This window comes from Lissotriton vulgaris, chromosome 3_1 (assembly GCF_964263255.1).
Source record: "Lissotriton vulgaris chromosome 3_1, aLisVul1.2, whole genome shotgun sequence".
NCBI lineage: Eukaryota > Metazoa > Chordata > Amphibia > Caudata > Salamandridae > Lissotriton > Lissotriton vulgaris.
Window position 1 is genome coordinate 147,592,467 of NC_141689.1, and position 19,547 is coordinate 147,612,013.

Genomic DNA, 19,547 nt, shown 5'->3' on the forward strand with positions numbered 1-19,547 from the left:
AGCCTGCCTGCCATCAACTGGCACTACACACACCAGCCAGGCACCCAAGATTCTATGATGACATCAGGCATTCCAAGACCCACACCAGCTGGACAGCAGGGAAGTCACCAAAGCTAAATATGGGGTCAGTGCCCTATGTGGTGAGTTTTTATTTTTGGGGTGGTGAGTGCCTCGTGAATTTCGGTTTGCGTGGTTAGTGTTTTTATTCTGTTTTTTTTCCCTGAGGGAGGGGGATGGGCTATGTAAATGTTAAAGTATGAAAATGCATTGCTTAAATTAGGAGTTAACGTCTTTCTCTTTTGAGTGCAATGTAAATGTTTTTTTTTAATGCAATGTAAATGTTTTCTTTTCACAATGTATGGTAAATTTTCATTGTATATTTTTGTGTTCACATTTCCTTCTTCTACTTCTGAATTGTTGTTTTCCCAAGGAAGGGGGATATGTTATATTTTGCTTTGGTGACTTCCCTGCTGCCCAGCTGGTGTGGGTCTTGGAATGCCTGATGTCATCATAGAATCTTGGGTGCCTGGCTGGTGTGTGTAGTGCCAGTTGATGGCAGGCAGGCTGAGTGGCAGGGAGGCCACTCCTGGTGGGGTTATTGTCTTCTTAACTCTTTTACTTGAAACTGGAACTTGGAACTAACCTTTATTAAATACAGCTTGTCTTATACCTGACTCAAGAACTTCTTTATGTACAACAAGCAGTTTCGTGTGGATGATTTATAGTGGCCCACTCCAGGTCACGAAGTCGCCCCACTACAGACTGTGCAGGTCCGGCTGCTTTCAGGATAAAGCACCATATAGAACGACGTCACCAATTCAGCAAAGCACGAGTCAAGCAGCAAAATCGGCGCTTTCAAGCACTCGCAACGCAAAGGTAGTTACAGAGAAATTTAAAAAATAAAAATATCGATATCTGAGCACCGAAGAGGGTTCGCGAGCCCTCCAGAGTACAAGCTTCATTCTGATTGGCTGCCAGCACTCCAAACCACGAAGTGTTGGCATCCATCTTGTGACTCAGTAACTGAGTCAAAAGAAGAGAGTTAAAAAAAGATGAAAAACAAGAAACGGGGGCAGTGTAGAAACACCGAGACCCCCTAGGCCTGCTCTGGGGTCCCACAAGGAACCCCAGGCCTCAAAAAAGCATCATTTTGTTTTTAATTGTGTGAATTCACGCTGGGTGTGGACTTCCAGCTGAGAAAATTTTTAAAAATGAAGCGCAGGTCCCCGCAATTCATTTTCCTTAGGCCCCTGGGTGGGCCAGGTCCCAGGGGCAATGTGGAATTATACAGCGGGGGCCCCCGCAGACCCAGGGACCGCCACCTCCCCGGGGCTTTATGCATAATGTGCGGGACATGCAGCCCGCCACCTCCTTGTGGCTTGTAAAATAATGCGTGGGGGGCTCCTGCCCTCTCCACGCTGCCCCGGGGACCACCACCTCCCCGGGGCATTCATTATTATCAGCCGGGGGCCTCGTCGGCTCCTTCAAGCCCTGGGAACCGCCACCTCCTCAGGGCTTAAAATAACATAAAATAGTGTTGGGGGGCTCCTGCCCCAGGGTACACGTCCCACCAGCAGTGCGCCAGGTGGCGCGTTTGCAGAGTGGTGTAAAAAGGGGGCGTGGCCTCAGGCCACTCTCAGAAATCCAGCTTTGTGGGGATTACTGGAGGTACCTGATGGGCTAGTTGGCCCTCAGGAACCCTCAGGAGACAAGGGGACATCCTCCCCCAACAAAGAGCGCACCAGGAGGCGTGTTTGCAGAGTGGTGGAGAAAGGGGGCGTGGCCTGTGTCTACCTCTCAGCAATCCCACTGTGTGGGGCTTACTGGAGGTAAGAGGTAGGCTAGTTGACCCCAAAGGACCCCCAGCAGCGAAGGTGACTTCAATGCCAATCCAAGAGCGCGCCAGGGGTGCGTTTGTAGAGTGGTGGGCAAAGGGGGCGTGGCCTGCTCTGAGAACTTAGCAATCCTGCTGTGTGGGACTTAGTGGAGGTAATAGAAGGGGTAGTTGGCCCCAAGGATGTCTGACTACAGCCCAGTCAGGATAGCTACGGAAAGGTCAATCATCAATGATATGCCTTTACCTGCTCTCCTCACCATGGATATATCCTATCTCCCCTACTCAAAATACATCCTGCTTAATACTAAGAGAGCCCTATTACGGCTGGAACAACCCTCTACACTAAAAATCAATAAGTCCAATTTCGCCTATCTCTGGCGCAACCGGAGCCTGAAGATTGATGGAGAGATGCTCCATTGGGAATACTGGTCCAAAAATGACATAAATCTAGTCAAAAACCTTTTTACAAGGACCCTCCTACTACCTTTTTCTGTCCTCCAGACTCGTCACGAGCTAAAACCGATGGATTTTTATGAATTCCTAAAGCTAAAATCTCTCCTCTCAATGCATTCCATCAAACCCTCAGATCCGTCGATAGTCTCAAAGATGTCACAGCTACTAAAGTCAGGACACACCGTCTCTAAAATATATAAACTTCTTTCCCCTAAGCCACGCAAGTCTCACATGAAATGTGAATTTAAATGGATATCTGTACCCAACTCCAGCAATAACCCATATGACTGGGAGAAAATATGTATCACCCCATTTTCGAATAAAATTTCTCCAATATTGTCGCAAACCAAACTCATGATAATAAATAGGAAATACTGGACACCGGAAAAAATCCTTGACCTTAATCTTAGTGAGAACCTGATATGCCGGAACTGTAAATCTTACGTCAGTAACCTCGCCCACATGCTCTTCTATTGCCCTGCCTTACAAACATACTGGGACAAGATTTACGAGTGTATAGGCAATACTTTCAACATAATTCCTCCAAGGGAATTTTCCTATATTACATTAGGTGCTCTGGACCCTAAGATCGAAGATGTGAATTTATTTATTTTATTTATTTACTAGCAGCCCGTCCCGACTTTGTCCGGGAGCAACAGGCTTCCCCGACCCCCACCCGCCCCGTCGTTGTCCAGCAGCCCGGGCCCCCGCCCGTTCCGTCCCACACCTGCTCCGACCCCCGCCTGCCCCGACCACCGCCTGCCCCGACATGGATCCCCTTACCTCAGCCGCCGCTCCTCCCGCCTGTCCGCTGCTGATATACTGCTTTAAATATGTCTGTTCTTCTTTGCAGAGGTGTACAGCTGACCAATCCGTTCTACAGAGTGTACATTGGCTGAGAAAGCTTACATCATAGCTAATCTTTTTGGCATAGAGGTGTGTTAATGATTGCTGTTTCACCATAAACACACGGGATCATTCTCTTTTCTCCTGCAGCCCGGGTCCCCGCCCCGCCCCGCCCGTCCCCCGCCTGCCCCGACATGGGTCCCCTCAGCCGCCGCTCCTCCTGCCAGTCCGCTGCTTGCACCGCCGCTGGCCTGTCCGCTGCTCCTCACGTCACTGCTCCTCCCCCGCACAGTGTCCGCCGCTCCTCGTCGCGCTCCTGGACGCCGCTCCTCCCCGCACTCCTGACGTGAGCACGCACGTCGTGGCCGGTGCTACTTCGGAGGGACTACTTTTTTTTTACTGTAAATTTTTTTAATAACGTTTTTTTTTTACATTTATATAGCCTATAACCATCTACACACCCTGACGATTCCAACTGTGTATCGGGTGTGTGGATTGGCACTGTGGTCCCCGAGTTTACCCGCCTCAAAGGCTGAAAGTTCTTTCTTTATTATAGTAGTATAGATTTATGCGTTTTTATATAGCGCGAACTTTACCCGAAGGCGTCGGTGCGCTTCACATAGGAACAGAAATTTACAAGTGAACAAATTACAAAAGCAGACGATAAGTTACATGAGGTAAAAGTGACAATTGTGAGCAAACAAAATACATGAAGTAGCAAACAGTGCATTACAGGAGGAAAGAGTGACAAGTGTGCAGGTTACAAGAGAAAACAAAGTACAATTAGAGGTAATATACTGCGATATATGCTAGATACTCAGGCACAAGAGCAATTGTTACGTAGGCAATGGTAGCACTTGTGCAAGTATCTAAAGCAAACAAAATGTGAGAGGTAGCAAACAGTGTGTTACAAGAGAAAAGTGGCTGTGCATGTTACAAACACAGGTACGAGGATAATACTGCAATAAATGGCATACACTCCAACCACAAGAACACACTGGGAAGGCACTTCCGTAGTCATGGAGAATGGAGTTTTCAGTAATGGGAGTTCTTCCTTCAGATAATAGAGAGGGTGTGAATTACTTTTGGAGGTGTCTTTGGAGGAAGAGAACTTTGAGGTCCGTTTTGAAGACCTGGGAGGAGGTGGTGGTCCGGAGCTGAGGCAGAAGTGAGTTCCAGATTCTCACTGCGTGACCTGAAAAGGATTGGGCCATCGATCTTTCTTTCTTGAAAGTGGGAGGTTCAAGCAGTAGATTTTCCGCATTATGTGATGGCCTAGAGCATCCAGAGAGTTTTTGTTTATTCACCAGATAGCAAGGAGAGGAGTGCAAGGCTTTGTGGATGATACAGGCAGTCTTGCAGATAGCACTAGCCTCAATGGGAAGCCAGTGGAGGGTGGATAACATCAGTGTGATGTGGTTGCTTCTTTTGGCCCCATAAATGAAACGAGCTGCTGAATGGAGAACAGATCTAAGGGGGGACACGTGGGATTTGGGGAGGCCAGTAAGAAGAGAATTGCTGTAGTCCAGTCTGGAGAGGACCAGCGATTGCACCTGGGACCAGCGATTGCACCGCCGGGATTCCTTCCTGAACGGTCGCTCCCCTCGCTCTCCTGCCAGAATCTTTATTGACATCACCTGCACCGCAGCTGAAGCCCTGTGCACCCGAGCTCCCCTGACTGCGCCTGGTATCGTTGCCATTAACAAACGCTGTCGCGTTCTGTAGCTCTTACTCGCGCAGCGCTTTGAGTACTTCATTGCCAATAATTGAATTGTGCTTGTTGTAATTTTATTTTCCGCATCTCGCTCTGTGCCACATAGCCTTTAAAGTTTACCGCGTGTATCTTATCTTCAACATTAGCGCTTTGAAGCTGATTGGCGCTTTAGAATCCTAGTTGTTCAATTTAGTTTGGCGCTCTGTGTTCATTACGTGCACCTCATTGCTGCGTTGTGCTTCAACGTTGGTAGTCTCTGAGTGGCGCTTTGGCAGAGGTATTGTGCTGGAATTGAGAGCCTTTAGCTGCCTGTTGACGATCATTGTGCTGTGCCCTCGCTGCTGCTTTTAGTTTCACTTTTGCCCTCCATTTTATGTTTTCCTCTCCCCTGACCCGCCTCTCTGATCCCGCCTCCCAGCTGACCCTCCCACGCTCCGCCCCTCCACCAACCATTTAAGCCAGATTGTCCCACGCGCAGCGTCCACGCGCTACGGCCACACCGAAGGTGCGCCAAAGGTAAGCCCGTCTACGCCCGTCCGCGCCTGGACCGCGCCCAGCGCCAGACCTCCTGGCCCTCGCATTGCCCAGCCCTCCCACATTACCTACGATGCCACCACCCTCCTAGCCCTTAACCCCGGCCGCTCCCCCAACTGCGTCCAAGCCGCTCCTGTACACACCCATGGACCTTTCTCATGCTACTCCTGCAAATTCATCAGCACCGACAACAACTCCGCTACGACCACACCACAGATTCCCGACCCCAACCACCTACAATGCATCTTGCTCAACACCCGATCGGTCCACAGGCACGCCATTGACCTATGGAATCTACTAGACACCATCTATCCGGACGTCGCATTCCTAACAGAAACATGGATGAACGCCTCTTCCGCCCCAGACATCACCATTGCCATCCCAGAAGATTATAAGATCATACGCAAGGACCGTACCGGCCACACAGGAGGAGGAATCGCTATCGTCCATAAGAAATCCATCCACATCTCAACCAGCTCCGACGTCAATCTCGCCAACTCTGAACACCTTCACTTCCAGATCCTCATCGACCCCAAGACCACACTCAGAGGCACCCTCCTTTACAGACCTCCAGGACCCCGCGCACAATTTAGTGAGGACATCACGGACTTCATCACTCCACACGTGCTCCCCTCCAAAGATTACATCCTTCTGGGAGACCTCAATTTTCACCTTGAAAAGAACAACGACCACAACTCCACCACCCTTTTGGACAACCTCGCCAACCTCGGACTTAAACAACTGGTCACTTCCCCCACCCACATCGCAGGTCACACACTCGACCCTATCTTCACCTCCAGCAATCATGTCTCCTTCAGCCACACTACGGCTCTCCTCTGGACTGACCACAGCTGCGTTCACTTTACCTACAACAAGCCCAAACCCAACAACCACCCCCAACCAACTCTGCAAAGAAACTGGAACAAAATCACCATCGACCAGATCTCCTCATCGCTTCTTCTAAACCCCCCAGCCCACTCCTCAAACCCCGACCAAGCCGCCACCAACCTCACCCTATGGTTATCCAACAGCGCCGACATCCTAGCACCACTGAAAAAACGACGAAGCAAACTTGGCAGCAAGAAGGCCTCCTGGTTCAACGATGATCTTAAGAAATCCAAGAAACTCTGCCGCTCCCTTGAGAAGGCCTGGAAAAAGGACCCAACCACCAGCACCAAGGACGCCTTCAAAAACGCCACCCGCATACACCACCAACTGATCCGAAAGGCCAAGAAAACCGCCTTCAAGGACCGACTAGATAACAACGCCCACAACAGCAAGGAACTTTTCAACATCGTCAAGGATTTTACCAATCCCTCGGCCAACTCTAACGACATCACCCCCTCTCAAGCCCTCTGCGACTCCCTAGCCTCATTCTTCCACAAAAAAATTGCAGACATCCACAACAGCTTCGACAACCAACCATCTGCTGGACCTTCACCCCCCTCGAACATCCTTAATGACTGGAACCCAATCTCCACTGAGGACACCATCCGCCTGATGAACTCCATCCACTCAGGATCCCCCACAGACCCATGCCCTCACCACATCTTCAACAAAGCAGACTCCATCATAGCACCGTACCTCCGAGACGTCATCAACTGCTCCTTCAACTCCGCCACCTTCCCGGAAAGCTGGAAACACGCTGAACTCAGCGCCCTTCTGAAAAAACCCACAGCGGACCCCACCGAACTCAAAAACTACCGCCCCATCTCGCTCCTTCCATTCCCGGCCAAAGTCATCGAGAAAGCTGTCAACAACCAGCTCGCCGCCTTCCTCGAAGCCAACAAATCCCTCGACTCCTCACAGTCCGGCTTCCGAGCAAAACACAGCACTGAGACCGCCCTCATCGCAGCAACAGACGACATTCAAACTCTGCTGGACAATGGAGACACAGTCGCCCTCATCCTCCTCGACCTCTCCGCAGCCTTCGACACAGTCTGCCATAGCACCCTTCTACAGCGCCTCAGAAACATCGGAATCCAAGGAAAAGCACTAGAATGGATCACCTCGTTCCTCACCGGCAGAACCCAGAGAGTCCGCCTTCCACCATTCAAGTCAGAGGCCACTGAAGTCATCTGCGGCGTACCACAAGGATCTTCACTCAGCCCCACCCTTTTCAATGTATACATGAGCCCCCTCGCGGCCATCGCCCGCCAACACAACCTCAACATCATCTCCTACGCGGATGACACTCAACTGATCCTATCACTCACCAATGACCCTAGCACCGCCAAAACTAACCTACACGAAGGAATGAAAGAAGTAGCCGAATGGATGAAACACAGCCGTCTGAAACTGAACTCAGATAAAACAGAAGTCCTCATCTTAGGTACCTCCCCCTCTGCATGGGACGACTCTTGGTAGCCAGAAGCCCTTGGAAAGGCACCCATCCCGACAGACCACGCACGGAACCTGGGCGTCATCCTGGATTCCTCACTTTCGATGAACAGACAAGTCAACGCCGTCTCTTCATCCTGCTTCAACATTCTTTGCATGCTCAAAAAAACATTTCGTTGGATCCCCACCGAAACTAGGAAAACGGTCACCCACGCTCTGATCACGAGCCGACTGGACTATGGAAACACCCTCTACGCCGGTACTACCGCTAAACTCCAGAAAAAACTCCAACGAATCCAAAACGCCTCAGCCAGGCTCATATTAGACATCCCGCGCAAAGAACATATCTCTGGCCACCTGAAAAACCTCCACTGGCTTCCCGTCAATAAGAGGATCACTTTCCGGCTCCTAACCCACGCACACAAAGCACTCTACGAAATCGGACCAGAATGCCTCAACACACGACTGTCCTTCTAAACCCCCTCCCGCCAGCTACGATCATCCAACCAAGCCCTTGCCACTGTACCTCGCATCAACAAAACCACCATGGGAGGTAGATCCTTCTCCTACCTGGCAGCTAAAACCTGGAACTCACTTCCCACTTACCTTCGCCTTACTCAGAACCACCTAGCATTCAGAAAGCAACTTAAAACGTGGATATTTGACAAGTAATTCACCACCCCTCCTCAAGCGCCTTGAGACCCTCTGGGTATGTAGCGCGCTATATAAATTCTCTGACTTGACTTGACTTGGGTTTTAAGATCCTGCTCCGTTACTTGCTAGATCTCATGCTCACTTTAGCCTGGAAAATTGTATTGTGCAAGTGGAAAAACTCAAAAGAAGTTTCTTTTAGAATGTGGCAAGAATGGCTATCCTTCCTTGGAGGAGCAGATAATGGCGCACTTCATACCTCTCCCTGGTGTAAATACCACAGGAAACTATGGAAGTCCCTTGATGCCTCAGCTTTCTCATATAATCGCCCGTAAAACCTGACCCAAGTCCCTAAATTATAATGCGTATTGTATGCTATATTTACTGCGATACTCCTGTACTGCATTGAATTTCCCGCCACTGTATAAATGTACTTGCTTGTCACACCTGTACCAAATATTGTGTTGTATATGTTTTTTTAACACACATGGGGAATTGTACTTGTTCACCCAGCTGTTCGTCACTGGGTGCTCACTGCGAATACCATGGCTAGGCACTTGAGTAACTTGTAGTTCTTTCTATTTATTTATTTACTTTGTTTTTCTCATGATTTGTACTTTCTCATGATTTGTACTTCTCATGATTTGTATTTCTCATGATTTCATTACTGCACTGTATAGTTATTTGTTAATTTCTTGAAATTCAATAAAAAGGATTTGATTAAAAAAAAACGGGACATGAGACAATTTTACCGAAATCTGCCCGTACATCTTTTGGCAAATGGGAAGGCCCGGGCAAATCCAGGACGCCTGGTCCACCCTACCTAAGTGATTTTTTTGTTCTGGGGGGGGGGGGGGGGCGCGGGGGGAGGAGGCGCGCGCGCAGTAGTGGCCTTTGCGAATGTTTTGGTCCTGGCAGAGTGGGGTCACCAGGAGGCGCACGCGCAGTAGTGTACTTTGAGAATGTTGTGGTCCTGGCAGGGGGTCACCAGCAGGCGCACGCGCATTAGTGGTCTTTGAGAATGTTGTGGTCCAGGTAAACACCGGCAAGGGTCACCAGGAAGGAGGCGCACGCGCAGTAGCGGCCTCTGAGAATGTTGTGGTCCTGGCAGGGGTCACCGTGGGGCGCATGCGCACTCCATCCAGACGCCGCATTATTGGGGACAAGGTGGCGCTGAGCCGCACGTCTGTGGTTGGGATAGCCGGGGAGAGCAGCGGGAGACCGCCCTGAGGCCCCCGGACTGCGGCAGGCCACGCTGAGCACCACGCCGCGGTGAATGTAGCACACGGCTCGCCGGCTCCTCTCCAGGCCTCTGGAGCTCGCCCCGCCGCAGTCCTCCGCCCCCGGAGCCCTCGCACCTTCCCCCCGGGCCACGGACAGCGCGGCCTGAAGCTGGACGGCTGGGCCTTGCTCCGGCGGCTGGGCTATGATCTGAGCCCGGCGGCCGGGCCGGAGGGGGCGGCCTCCCCCGCGGCGGGCCCGGGGCGCTCCTCCAGGCCCGGCAGGATGCCGCGGGGCCCCTGCTGGAGCCAGCACGAGGTGGGCCGGCTGCTGGCGCAGATCGGCGGCTCCCGCCAGGTGCCGCTGCTCATGGCCTCCACCTCCCGGCCCAACGAGGCGCTGTGGCGGGACATCGCCCGGCGCCTGTCGGCCGAGGGCTACGAGCGCAGCGTCTCCCAGTGCCGGGCCAAGTGGAAGAAGCTCAAGCAGTCCTTCTACTCGGACTGGGCGGCCCGGCGGCGGGGCGGGGGCCCGAGCCTCTGCTCCCCGGGACACTACAAGGTCATGAAGGGGCTCTGGAAGGCGGCCGGCCGGCCCGTGTTCGGGGTGCGCAGGCTGCCAGGTAAGCGCCGCAGATCACACCTGGGGGGACTGTGGAGCCGCATGTTTACATGAAATAAGTATATGTGGGGTGGGCTGCTGGAGACGTTTGTATCACATACATTAAGTATATCTGGGGGAGTGCTGCTGGCCTGGAGCCACATGTGCTTACATCTGTCAAAGATGGCTGGAGGTGTGTCTAGGATCACACGTGGTGTCGTTGTAGTAACTGGTGTGTAGGTACATCCATCTCTGCTGTGGGTCGGTGTGAGCTAGCAGTATCGGGGGCTGTCATCGAACATGAACTTGTCAGTGAAGGGACCGAGAACTGTACTAACCTACAGGCTTTACGTTATAGGCTCTATTGGGGGGCCAGACTAAGTCGCGTTTCTTTATTCTGTTTCTCTAGATGCTTTGTTTAAGATCACATAATGTGTGCGAAACGTGGTGGTGCTACTGAACCGTGTGTATACGTTTAATAGAAGTGTTTGGAGGCGTGTACGATAACACACTGCCCTTGGATCTGCAGGGAGATAATCACAAACGCCCGTGTGTCCTGAGAAGTTGTCGATTTCCGGCAGGCAAACAAGTTGTTTTGGTGCCAGTTGTTTTAAGGTTAGAGGGTTGAGAGTTCGGTGTATACTAGGCTCCTCCGTTGACACTTTGAGTGGCTATGACTATCCCGGACGAAACAGATTTTGTTGCAGTGCACTAACTCCATCTTCTCTGATGCTCCGAGCACCAGTATGTCTGTCAGTCCACGGGGTGTAGTATTCCTATTTGATGTCATTTCTAGAACTCTTGATGTCACTTAGAATGCTGCTGTGTCTTGAGCTCATTCTGCTGTGAGCTGCTCCTGTGTCAACTGCCTGTTCCTTCTTGTGGATGTCAAGTTGTCATTTCTTCATTAAAAGCTGTAACTCAGAACCTGCGTTTGGATTGAATTACTACATAATTTCTGGCGACGACTGGGTAACTACAGCTACAACTTTCAACATAAAGACTTCTTTTTATGACAACGTTCACTCTCGCTTATGGAAGTTTGTTCCCTGCCTACAGCTCTACACCGCTGGATTTGCGTTTTAATGGTGCCATTTTCCGATGCAAGAAAGCGACCCGTGAGTTCTACAATTATTTCTTCATTTTTGGCGCTTATTGCTCTTACCGGGTATTGGATTCCGTTACACGCATCTTTTAAATCGCGTGGAATCTCTGCACCCGCTCTGCCTGCACCCGCAGCATCTAGGCAACTCAGAAGCGCCTAGCAACACCCAAAGCTTCCATCTTCGTCCTCCGATCCTCCGGAACGCGCTGCATTGTGGGTATCACCTTCAACCTTGTGACGGAACGCGCAGCATTGTGGGTATCGCCTTCAACCTTGTGACGTCTGACGTCACGACGTGCCGCCATTTTGTTTATTTACATTCTACATCGGAAAGCTGTACTCACGAAGACGCTCTTCTTTTCCTCATATCTTCCTCGTTTTGCCTCGTTTTTCAAGCGGATTCATTTTCCTGCAGTTCACTAACATTAAGGTACTGGAATATAACCTTACTTTATTTTCTTGTTTTTTTTTTTCTTCTTGCACTTATTTTACCACCGTCCTCCAGACTGTTACAAAAATTATTTAAACATGTCTAACATTGCTGCGCCACCTCATTTTTTACAAACTGCTGGTGATCCTAATATTGAATGGGATCTATGGCATCCAATGTTCTTAGCCTATGTTGAGGTGTTGGAGAAAGATGGGTGCTCCGCTAAACGCAAATTAGCTCTTCTCAGACACTGTCTTGGTGGAGCTGGCATTAAAGAATTTGACAATCTTCCATCACTTGATGATGCTGGAGACTTAGATGTGTTTGAAAAAGCATGTGCACAAATGAAAATTCGTTTTGGAAGGAAGATTAATACAGTTATGGAACGTTTTAAATTTTATTCCCGAATTCAAAAACAGGATGAATCCATTGAGGATTATGTTTCTGCTTTAAGATCTCTAGCTTGTTCTTGTGCTTTTGAGACCATTTCTTACGAACAAGTGCTCAGAGATCAAATTATGATGCGCACCAAGAGTAAGAAAATCCAAGAAAGACTCTGGTTAGGTACAGAATCTTCTTTAAGCTCTGTCATCAATATTGCCAAAGGCATTGAACAATCCGAATTGTTTGTTTCAGAAATCAGAGGTCAACCACCCAAGCCTCAAATCACTGAAACTGAAGTCGCATTAGTAAGAAATCAAAATCCTTCATCCAGTTCCAACAGGTCATTTCCCAAAAAAGACAATGAGAAGAAAGTAGTTGAGAATAAAACTATTGCTGAAAATAAATTCTCCTACAGGAAAAATATTTACTGTTACAGGTGCGGTAGTTCTAACCATGTTGGAAATTATAGAGGATGTCCAGCTTGGGATAGAGTATGTGTAAAATGTAAAAGAAAAGGACATTTTTCAAACGTCTGTCGTTCTTCCCAAAGAGTCAATTACATCTCCCAAGAAGAAGAAGAAGTTTTACAAAGCTTTAATTGCATTTTATCTGTTGATGACTCAGAACAAAAAGAATTTCCTTCTTTTACCATTCTAGTTGATAACCAGCCTATCCTTTTAATGATGGATTCTTGTTCATGGTACTCCATCATTGGTTTGAATCTATTTAAAAGTCTCTGGGGGGATAGGAAATTATTGACCTCAGACATATCTCCAGGGGGTTATACTGGTAAGAGAATAAATATTGAAGGTTTCTTCTGGGCTGATTTTCAAGTTGCTGATCGCTTTGCTAAAGGGAAAGTTTATGTCGCCACCAAAGGTGTTGCAATTTTTAGTTGGCCACATCAACGCCTACTCGGCATTAAACTTGATCCCAATGCAAATCCTCCAGTCTATTTGGGAGAACCCTATGTTTTAAGTATCTGCGATGCTGAAGATAATTCTTTGTTTGTAGAGAATACAAAAAAATGTTTTCCTGATGTTTTTAAAGACACTTTAGGTAAATTTGTTGGCTTTCAGCATAAAATTATGCTTAATGACAATGCCATTCCTGTCAGACACAGGGTCAGGAATGTTCCACTGGCCTATCGGGAGAAGTTAAAAGACATTTTGAGTGATCTTGTATCCAAACAAATTATTGAACCCATAGAATCATCCCCTTGGGTTTCCCCCATTGTTTTATCACTCAAAAGTTCTGGCGAGCTTCGTCTATGTGTGGACCTCCGCAGCTTGAATAAGGAGATCTGGGTAGACAAGCATCCCCTTCCCAACATTCATAAGTTAATTTCCTCTCTCACTGGCGCTACTGTCTTCTCAACCATCGATTTAGCTAGCGCCTATCATCAGGTGGAGTTACACCAAGACTCGAAGAAACTCACAGCTTTTGTCACTCCGGAAGGCATGTTCCAGTATTTGCGCATGCCTTTCGGTCTCGCAAGTGCTGCTTCTGTGTTCCAACGCCTGATGAAAGAGGTTCTTCTTAATTGTAAAGGGGCTATTGCGTTCCAAGACGATATTTTAATCTTTGGTGTTGATGTCGAGGAACATGATCATAATTTGCATTGTGTATTGTCCAATGTGCAGAAGAAAGGTCTCACTCTAAAGTTCAACAAATGCAAATTCCGACAATCTAAAGTTGAATACCTAGGGCATGAAATCTCCAGTGATGGCATAAAACCCAAATTAAATCATGTAAAAAGTATCACTGATGCCCCTACCCCCCTTTCGAAGGAACAACTATTATCCTTCTTAGGACTTACCGAATTTTATGGAAAATTTGTGAAAGACTACTCTACCATTGTACATCCATTACGCTCTTTGTTAAAGAAACAAGCCAAGTTTGTGTGGGGTACAGAACAGCAAACCTCCTTTGATTTGTTGAAAAGCAAAATTGTTAATGCCCCTTTCCTCAAACCCTTCTCTGTCCATAAAGACTGCATTGTATGCGTAGATGCCAGCAATGTAGGACTTGGTGCTGTTTTGATGCAAAGAGATCGTTTTGGTGAATATGTTGTTTCCTATGCTTCTAGGACCCTGAGAGATGCCGAGTTTAATTACTCTACAATAGAAAAGGAACTCCTTGCTTGCACTTGGGCTACTCAGCATTTTCGACAATTTATTTGGGGTACGAAATTCACTTTGAGGACCGACCACAAACCCCTTGTCAATATGTTGTCAGCTGGGGGTGGGAGAACTCTCACCGCCCGATTGGCCCGTCTTGCTGCTAAACTGCAGGAGTACCAGTGTGAAGTTGTCTATGTTCCAGGACGACTTAATGTACATGCAGACTGCATGTCACGTCTTCCTGTCAAAGAAATTTCCAATACGGTTATCTCTGACGAATGTGATGTTGCTTTCTCCCTTTCTGATGTTAATCTAATTTGTGGTAAAGGTTCAGATAATTCCATCACCGAAAGTGTTTGGTCTGATGCCATGTGTAACGATGAGGTCCTCACCAAAGTTAAGTCCTTTTTGTGTGCTGGTTGGCCTGAAGAGCGGAAGTTGTGTGGAGATTTAGCTTCCTTTTTCAAAGTAAAAGACGAATTGTCAGTAATCGATGACATGGTCTACAGAGATGACAAAATTGTCCCGCCTCTTGACGTCCGTGAATCCATTTGTAGGTTGGCCCATGAAGGTCACATGGGTATGTCCACCACTAAAAGAAGAATCCGAGAGTATTATTGGTGGCCCAGTTTAGACGCTATGGTTGATAGGTGGGTAAGGAATTGTTCTCCATGTTCTTTAAGCGACAAGTCTGTAAAACCCATTTCCTCTGGGTTTTCCCCTATTGAATTTGTTTGTGGACCTTGGAGGAAGTTAGGTATTGATATCATCGGCCCTTTTAATTACCAGTCAGGAAAGGACATGTTCGCTGTAGTACTTGTGGATTACTTCTCCAAGTGGCCCGAACTCAAAATTGTTGATAAAGTTAATTCTGAAGTTGTTGTTGAATTTCTGAACGAAGTTTTCTGTAGAGAAGGTCTACCTGAAGAGATTATTTCTGACAATGGACCGCAGTTTGTCAGTGAAGTTTTCTCTGCTTTTCTTGAAACTTGTGGTATCCTCCACAAAAGAGTTTCCAATTATTCTCCCCAATCTAATGGCCAGGTAGAACGCTTTAACAGAGTTATTAAGGAATCTTGCCAGTTGGCCCTACGGAGTGGTTTAAAATGGAAAAAAGCTCTACAAGCTACTCTGTTTACCTATCGTATGTCCCCCAACTCTGTTACTGGCTTGTCCCCTTTTGAAATGTTGCGTTGCAGGAAACCTGGTACCAAAATTTTTCCTTGGTGGTTGAAGTCAAAGGATTCTGGATATTTAGAATTGGATATGAGTAGAATTAGAGACCGCGTTGGTAAATACCAAGAAAAAATGGTCAGGAACTTTTCCCCCAAATTCGTCTCGCCCAAAATCTCTGTTGGCGATCTAGTCAGAGTAAAGTTTGGTGGCATCATCCCTAAAGGCGTCTCCAGGTGGTCTTCCCCTGTCAAGGTTACGGAAGTTTTCAGCAAAGCTGTCAGGGTTGAGGGCGGTAAGATTTGGAATTTTAGGCGTGTCTCTGTTTGCAAGTCGAATGGCATAAATGAGAAGCTTGTCCAGTCTGACCCCAACCCATCTGGATCTGGTTTTCATGGTTCCCATGAAGCTTTTGACAATCTGCATTTTTCCCAAGTTCCTCTTCCCCTAATTTGTCCTAACAATGTTCCTTTTCAGACTGCCTTGTCCGACACTCATGATGATGGATCCCAAAATATTCATGATACTGCTTCTCAGAATACTTCTAATGTTGTTTCTCCGAATTCTATTTCTCAGGCGTGCTCAGTCCAACCTGTTAGTTTACGCTGTAGTTCTCGTGTAAAGCATGTTCCCGTAAAGCTCAAGGACTACGTTTGCTCTTAATTTTCTGCTTTTTATGTTTCTCTCTCTTTTTGTTTTTGGGTTTATTGTTTTTTTTTTTTTTTTTTTTTTGTTTTTCGGTGGGAGGTGTGTAGTATTCCTATTTGATGTCATTTCTAGAACTCTTGATGTCACTTAGAATGCTGCTGTGTCTTGAGCTCATTCTGCTGTGAGCTGCTCCTGTGTCAACTGCCTGTTCCTTCTTGTGGATGTCAAGTTGTCATTTCTTCATTAAAAGCTGTAACTCAGAACCTGCGTTTGGATTGAATTACTACACGGGGCTGCTCCTTCAGATAGATTTTTGTAAACCACGCAAGGTAATGGCTATACTGTTACCTGGGATATATCAGGCGTGCTCGGCCTGATGTATATAAACTTTATCGATAGTGCGTAGGGGAAAGTTGTTTGTGATTGAAGCGTACGTAGGGCTCCTGGGTGTCACACTTGTCCCACTGCTTGCATTTTTGGCTTCTTACTTCATAACTCGAGTGTTATTGCCCGCTCCATTATTAGGTCATGCATGCTAGACTGCGCATGTGCTGTCTGTTGCGAGATGTATTGTTGGTTTGCAGTGAGTTTAGAGAACACCCTTTGATTACCGCTGGTTGACTTCATTGTCACTTTAATTTCCTTTGCCTTTTATTCTCTACTGTGTGTGCGCCGTGTGCTTGTCCCTTAACTAGAGCATGAACCTTTGATCACATTTGATCTGTTTCAGTTGCAGCTTGTGCATGTGTGTTCTAGCCATCTCCCCAGTGTGCTTCTCTTCCCATCTCTGCGCTGATCTTTCGTTTATGTGCTTCTTTCTGCCTGTCCCCTTCCGTGATGCACTTGCCCTTGTGTGAGCTCCTCGAAGCTTTCTCACCCATGTGCTTCTACTTCCTGCCAACTCCCCCTCTACCTCATCTCAACTCCAGATGCTCTCTCTCGCCTGTTTGCTCCCCTGCATCCTCCGTGTTGCTTCCCCCCCCAACCGCATCCTCCCAGTTGCTTCTCCACATATCGCCTGCTTTCCCAAAAACACTCCAGCACTTTTTGGCCAACCATTGGCAAACCCACTTGATCCCACATGTGAGACCGACTGGCGTTGCCAGTACTTGTTTTACAGAGTTCTATTAATATGAACTTACTGTCACCCTTTGGGGAATCTCTTAACTTCAGTAGCGAAAACTCGGTCTCCCTGTGGTCCCATGCTCTCCTGTCCCACTTGCACTGCTATGTACATTTGTTTCCTCCTCTTGAGCTTTGGTTTCCTTTTCTTGTATCCTTATAGCTATGAAATGATCAGCTGCAGAGGAAACCTCTTGTGATATTAGTTCTCCTTCCAGGGGTGTGGAATTTAACAAAATATCTGCTTGTCCATGGGGCAGGTTGCTTCATAAATCTTCTTGTTCTGTAACAAAATCTACTTGTCCCTTTTGTGCCATGTAATGCGGCAACAAATTATGGTAGCATTCTCATTATATAAGAGCTCTAATATAGTCTCCCGATTATGTCAGGGCTACTTCCATAGTAGGGTTTGAATAGTAGCAATTCCCTTATGTTGCCACATTTCCGCAGGTTTACATACTGGGGCTGAAGGTAATGGTAAGCAACAGTTCCAGGGTTGGAATGCTCTTTGGAGTCTGTGCAAACCTACTAACTTGCATGTTTTAAGGGTTTTCACCAACTCTTCTCTAATATTTCAGGAAAGGTTAGAAATTTGCTCCTGACAATGGCAGACATAAAACTTCTTCTGTGGTTGGGAAAAAAGTGGTTGGAGGGGAAGTGAACATGTAAACACTCAGATTTTTCACATGAGCAAATGTACACCTGCATATTTGCTCATGCTAACATGCAGTTCACAAATATTTGCTAGGAGTACTATTTTTTTGCCTACTTCTCTAAAGTCTTGTGAATTCACGAAAGCTATATATCTGCAAGTAATGCCAGGGCATCGTGCACTTTTCATACTTTATTTAATAATTGGGCCCCTAATTGGGTCTGGGGTTAACAATGGCCTTTTGTGCTTATTAAAATTCTGTCTGTCTCTCTCTCTCTGTCTATCAGCTAGCTTCACTGTGAGTGACCGCATTCTGTTCTTTCTCAAGGAGCATATCGACGCACAGTAGTTTTGTTCAGTGCCAGGAACGACTGTGACAATGTGTGCTTTTTGAAACCAAAACAGTTTTTGCTTATCGCCAATGTTTGTTATAATGGCGAGGGCCCGGCAGCTCCCGAACCAATAAGGTTTTACAGAAAACCGTGTGAAAATAAGTCGTGCATTGAGAGAACCTAAAGGCTGACCAACAATTTCAGACCTGTTGGCTTTACCAATTCTAGTTTATTTTTGTTTCCCATAATCCTATAAAAAATGGTTACACTGATTTTTTATTATGAATATTTTAGGTAAATACTAGCATACAACATCACACTTTACTAAATGATGCTGCAAAGAAATGGTGCCTACATTTTTACAGTAGTTTAGCGAAATGTTGAATTTTTTTGTGAACGTTTTATTTTGAAAGCAAAGAATCATCAATCTTGATTTCAAGCTTATGCAAATATTTGCTTCGAATCAGAGAGCATTCTGAGAGGATTATAGATAGCCTCATATTGCTAAACATTGAAAACGTGTTTACACACTTTTACACTGGAACCACTGTCAGTAGTGAAGTCTGAGCTTACAACATTTGCTTTGTGTGTTTATCCTAATAATAAAGGCTTTGCATTAATGAACCATAAATACAAGTTTGAACAGCATTAACACATGGACACAAATACTACCTACCTTAACTGCAGGCAATGCTTTCGCTGATCCATAACGAGGTACTGTAAATCGGCAGCCAAAGGGTTTGTGCTGTAGGGGGTTGGGCCTACTTGTCCGAAGGACAAAATACACATGAAAACCTATTGCCCTTGACCCCAAACAACATGTCCCGGGTGTTGGGCTATAGGAATTCCTCATTCCTGTCCTTTGGATCTGAGAGTCCAGGATTTGGAACTCTTCTGAGTAAGGCTAAGCAGTGATTTTAGGAGCAAATAGAAGAAGGCAAATCTCTTTATTTCATCAGTGTTCAGTTGAATGTAGATGCAGTGTATAAGGTGATTTATGTGGCTAGAGGTGTACTTGCCCAGTGTTCGTGAAACATTGTTTTACAGACGACCATGTTCTAACTGAACAAACCGTGAGATGTGCTTACTTTCAACTATTTAAGCTTTTGATACAAAATTCCCAATTATCACTAACGACAACATCCTTGGTATTTAGTATTGTTTGGTGTTCAAAATTACAGTAGGAGACAGCATCTGCAGCTCAACCAGCACCGTGATTTAATATTCTGAAATGAGATTGGATACCACTTCATTTCAATTTTATTATGCATTTGTTCTTTGTAGGTGTGTGAAAGTTAAACTGTGATAGTTTTTCCCAGGGGCAGCGGGGTTCACAGTTCTCAGTTTTCTCCAGTCTCCTGAATAATTAGTAAGATGTATCT

The 19,547-nt window shown here is 46.9% G+C and overlaps 1 protein-coding gene across 2 annotated transcripts in view; it reads left to right on the top strand.

Moving 5' to 3' along the window:
• Positions 1-9,516: 9,516 nt before the first annotated feature.
• LOC147726120 (uncharacterized) overlaps positions 9,517-19,547 on the top strand; it is a 100,412-nt gene continuing 90,381 nt past the window's right edge. The window contains exon 1 of one of the 2 annotated variants that reach the window (XM_086960224.1): positions 9,517-10,218. In XM_086960224.1, the coding sequence (XP_086816350.1) occupies positions 9,882-10,218 (337 nt within the window). In that variant the 5' untranslated portion in view covers positions 9,517-9,881. The remainder of the gene's footprint in view (positions 10,219-19,547) is intronic. The other variant, XM_086960225.1, reaches the window with a different exon arrangement.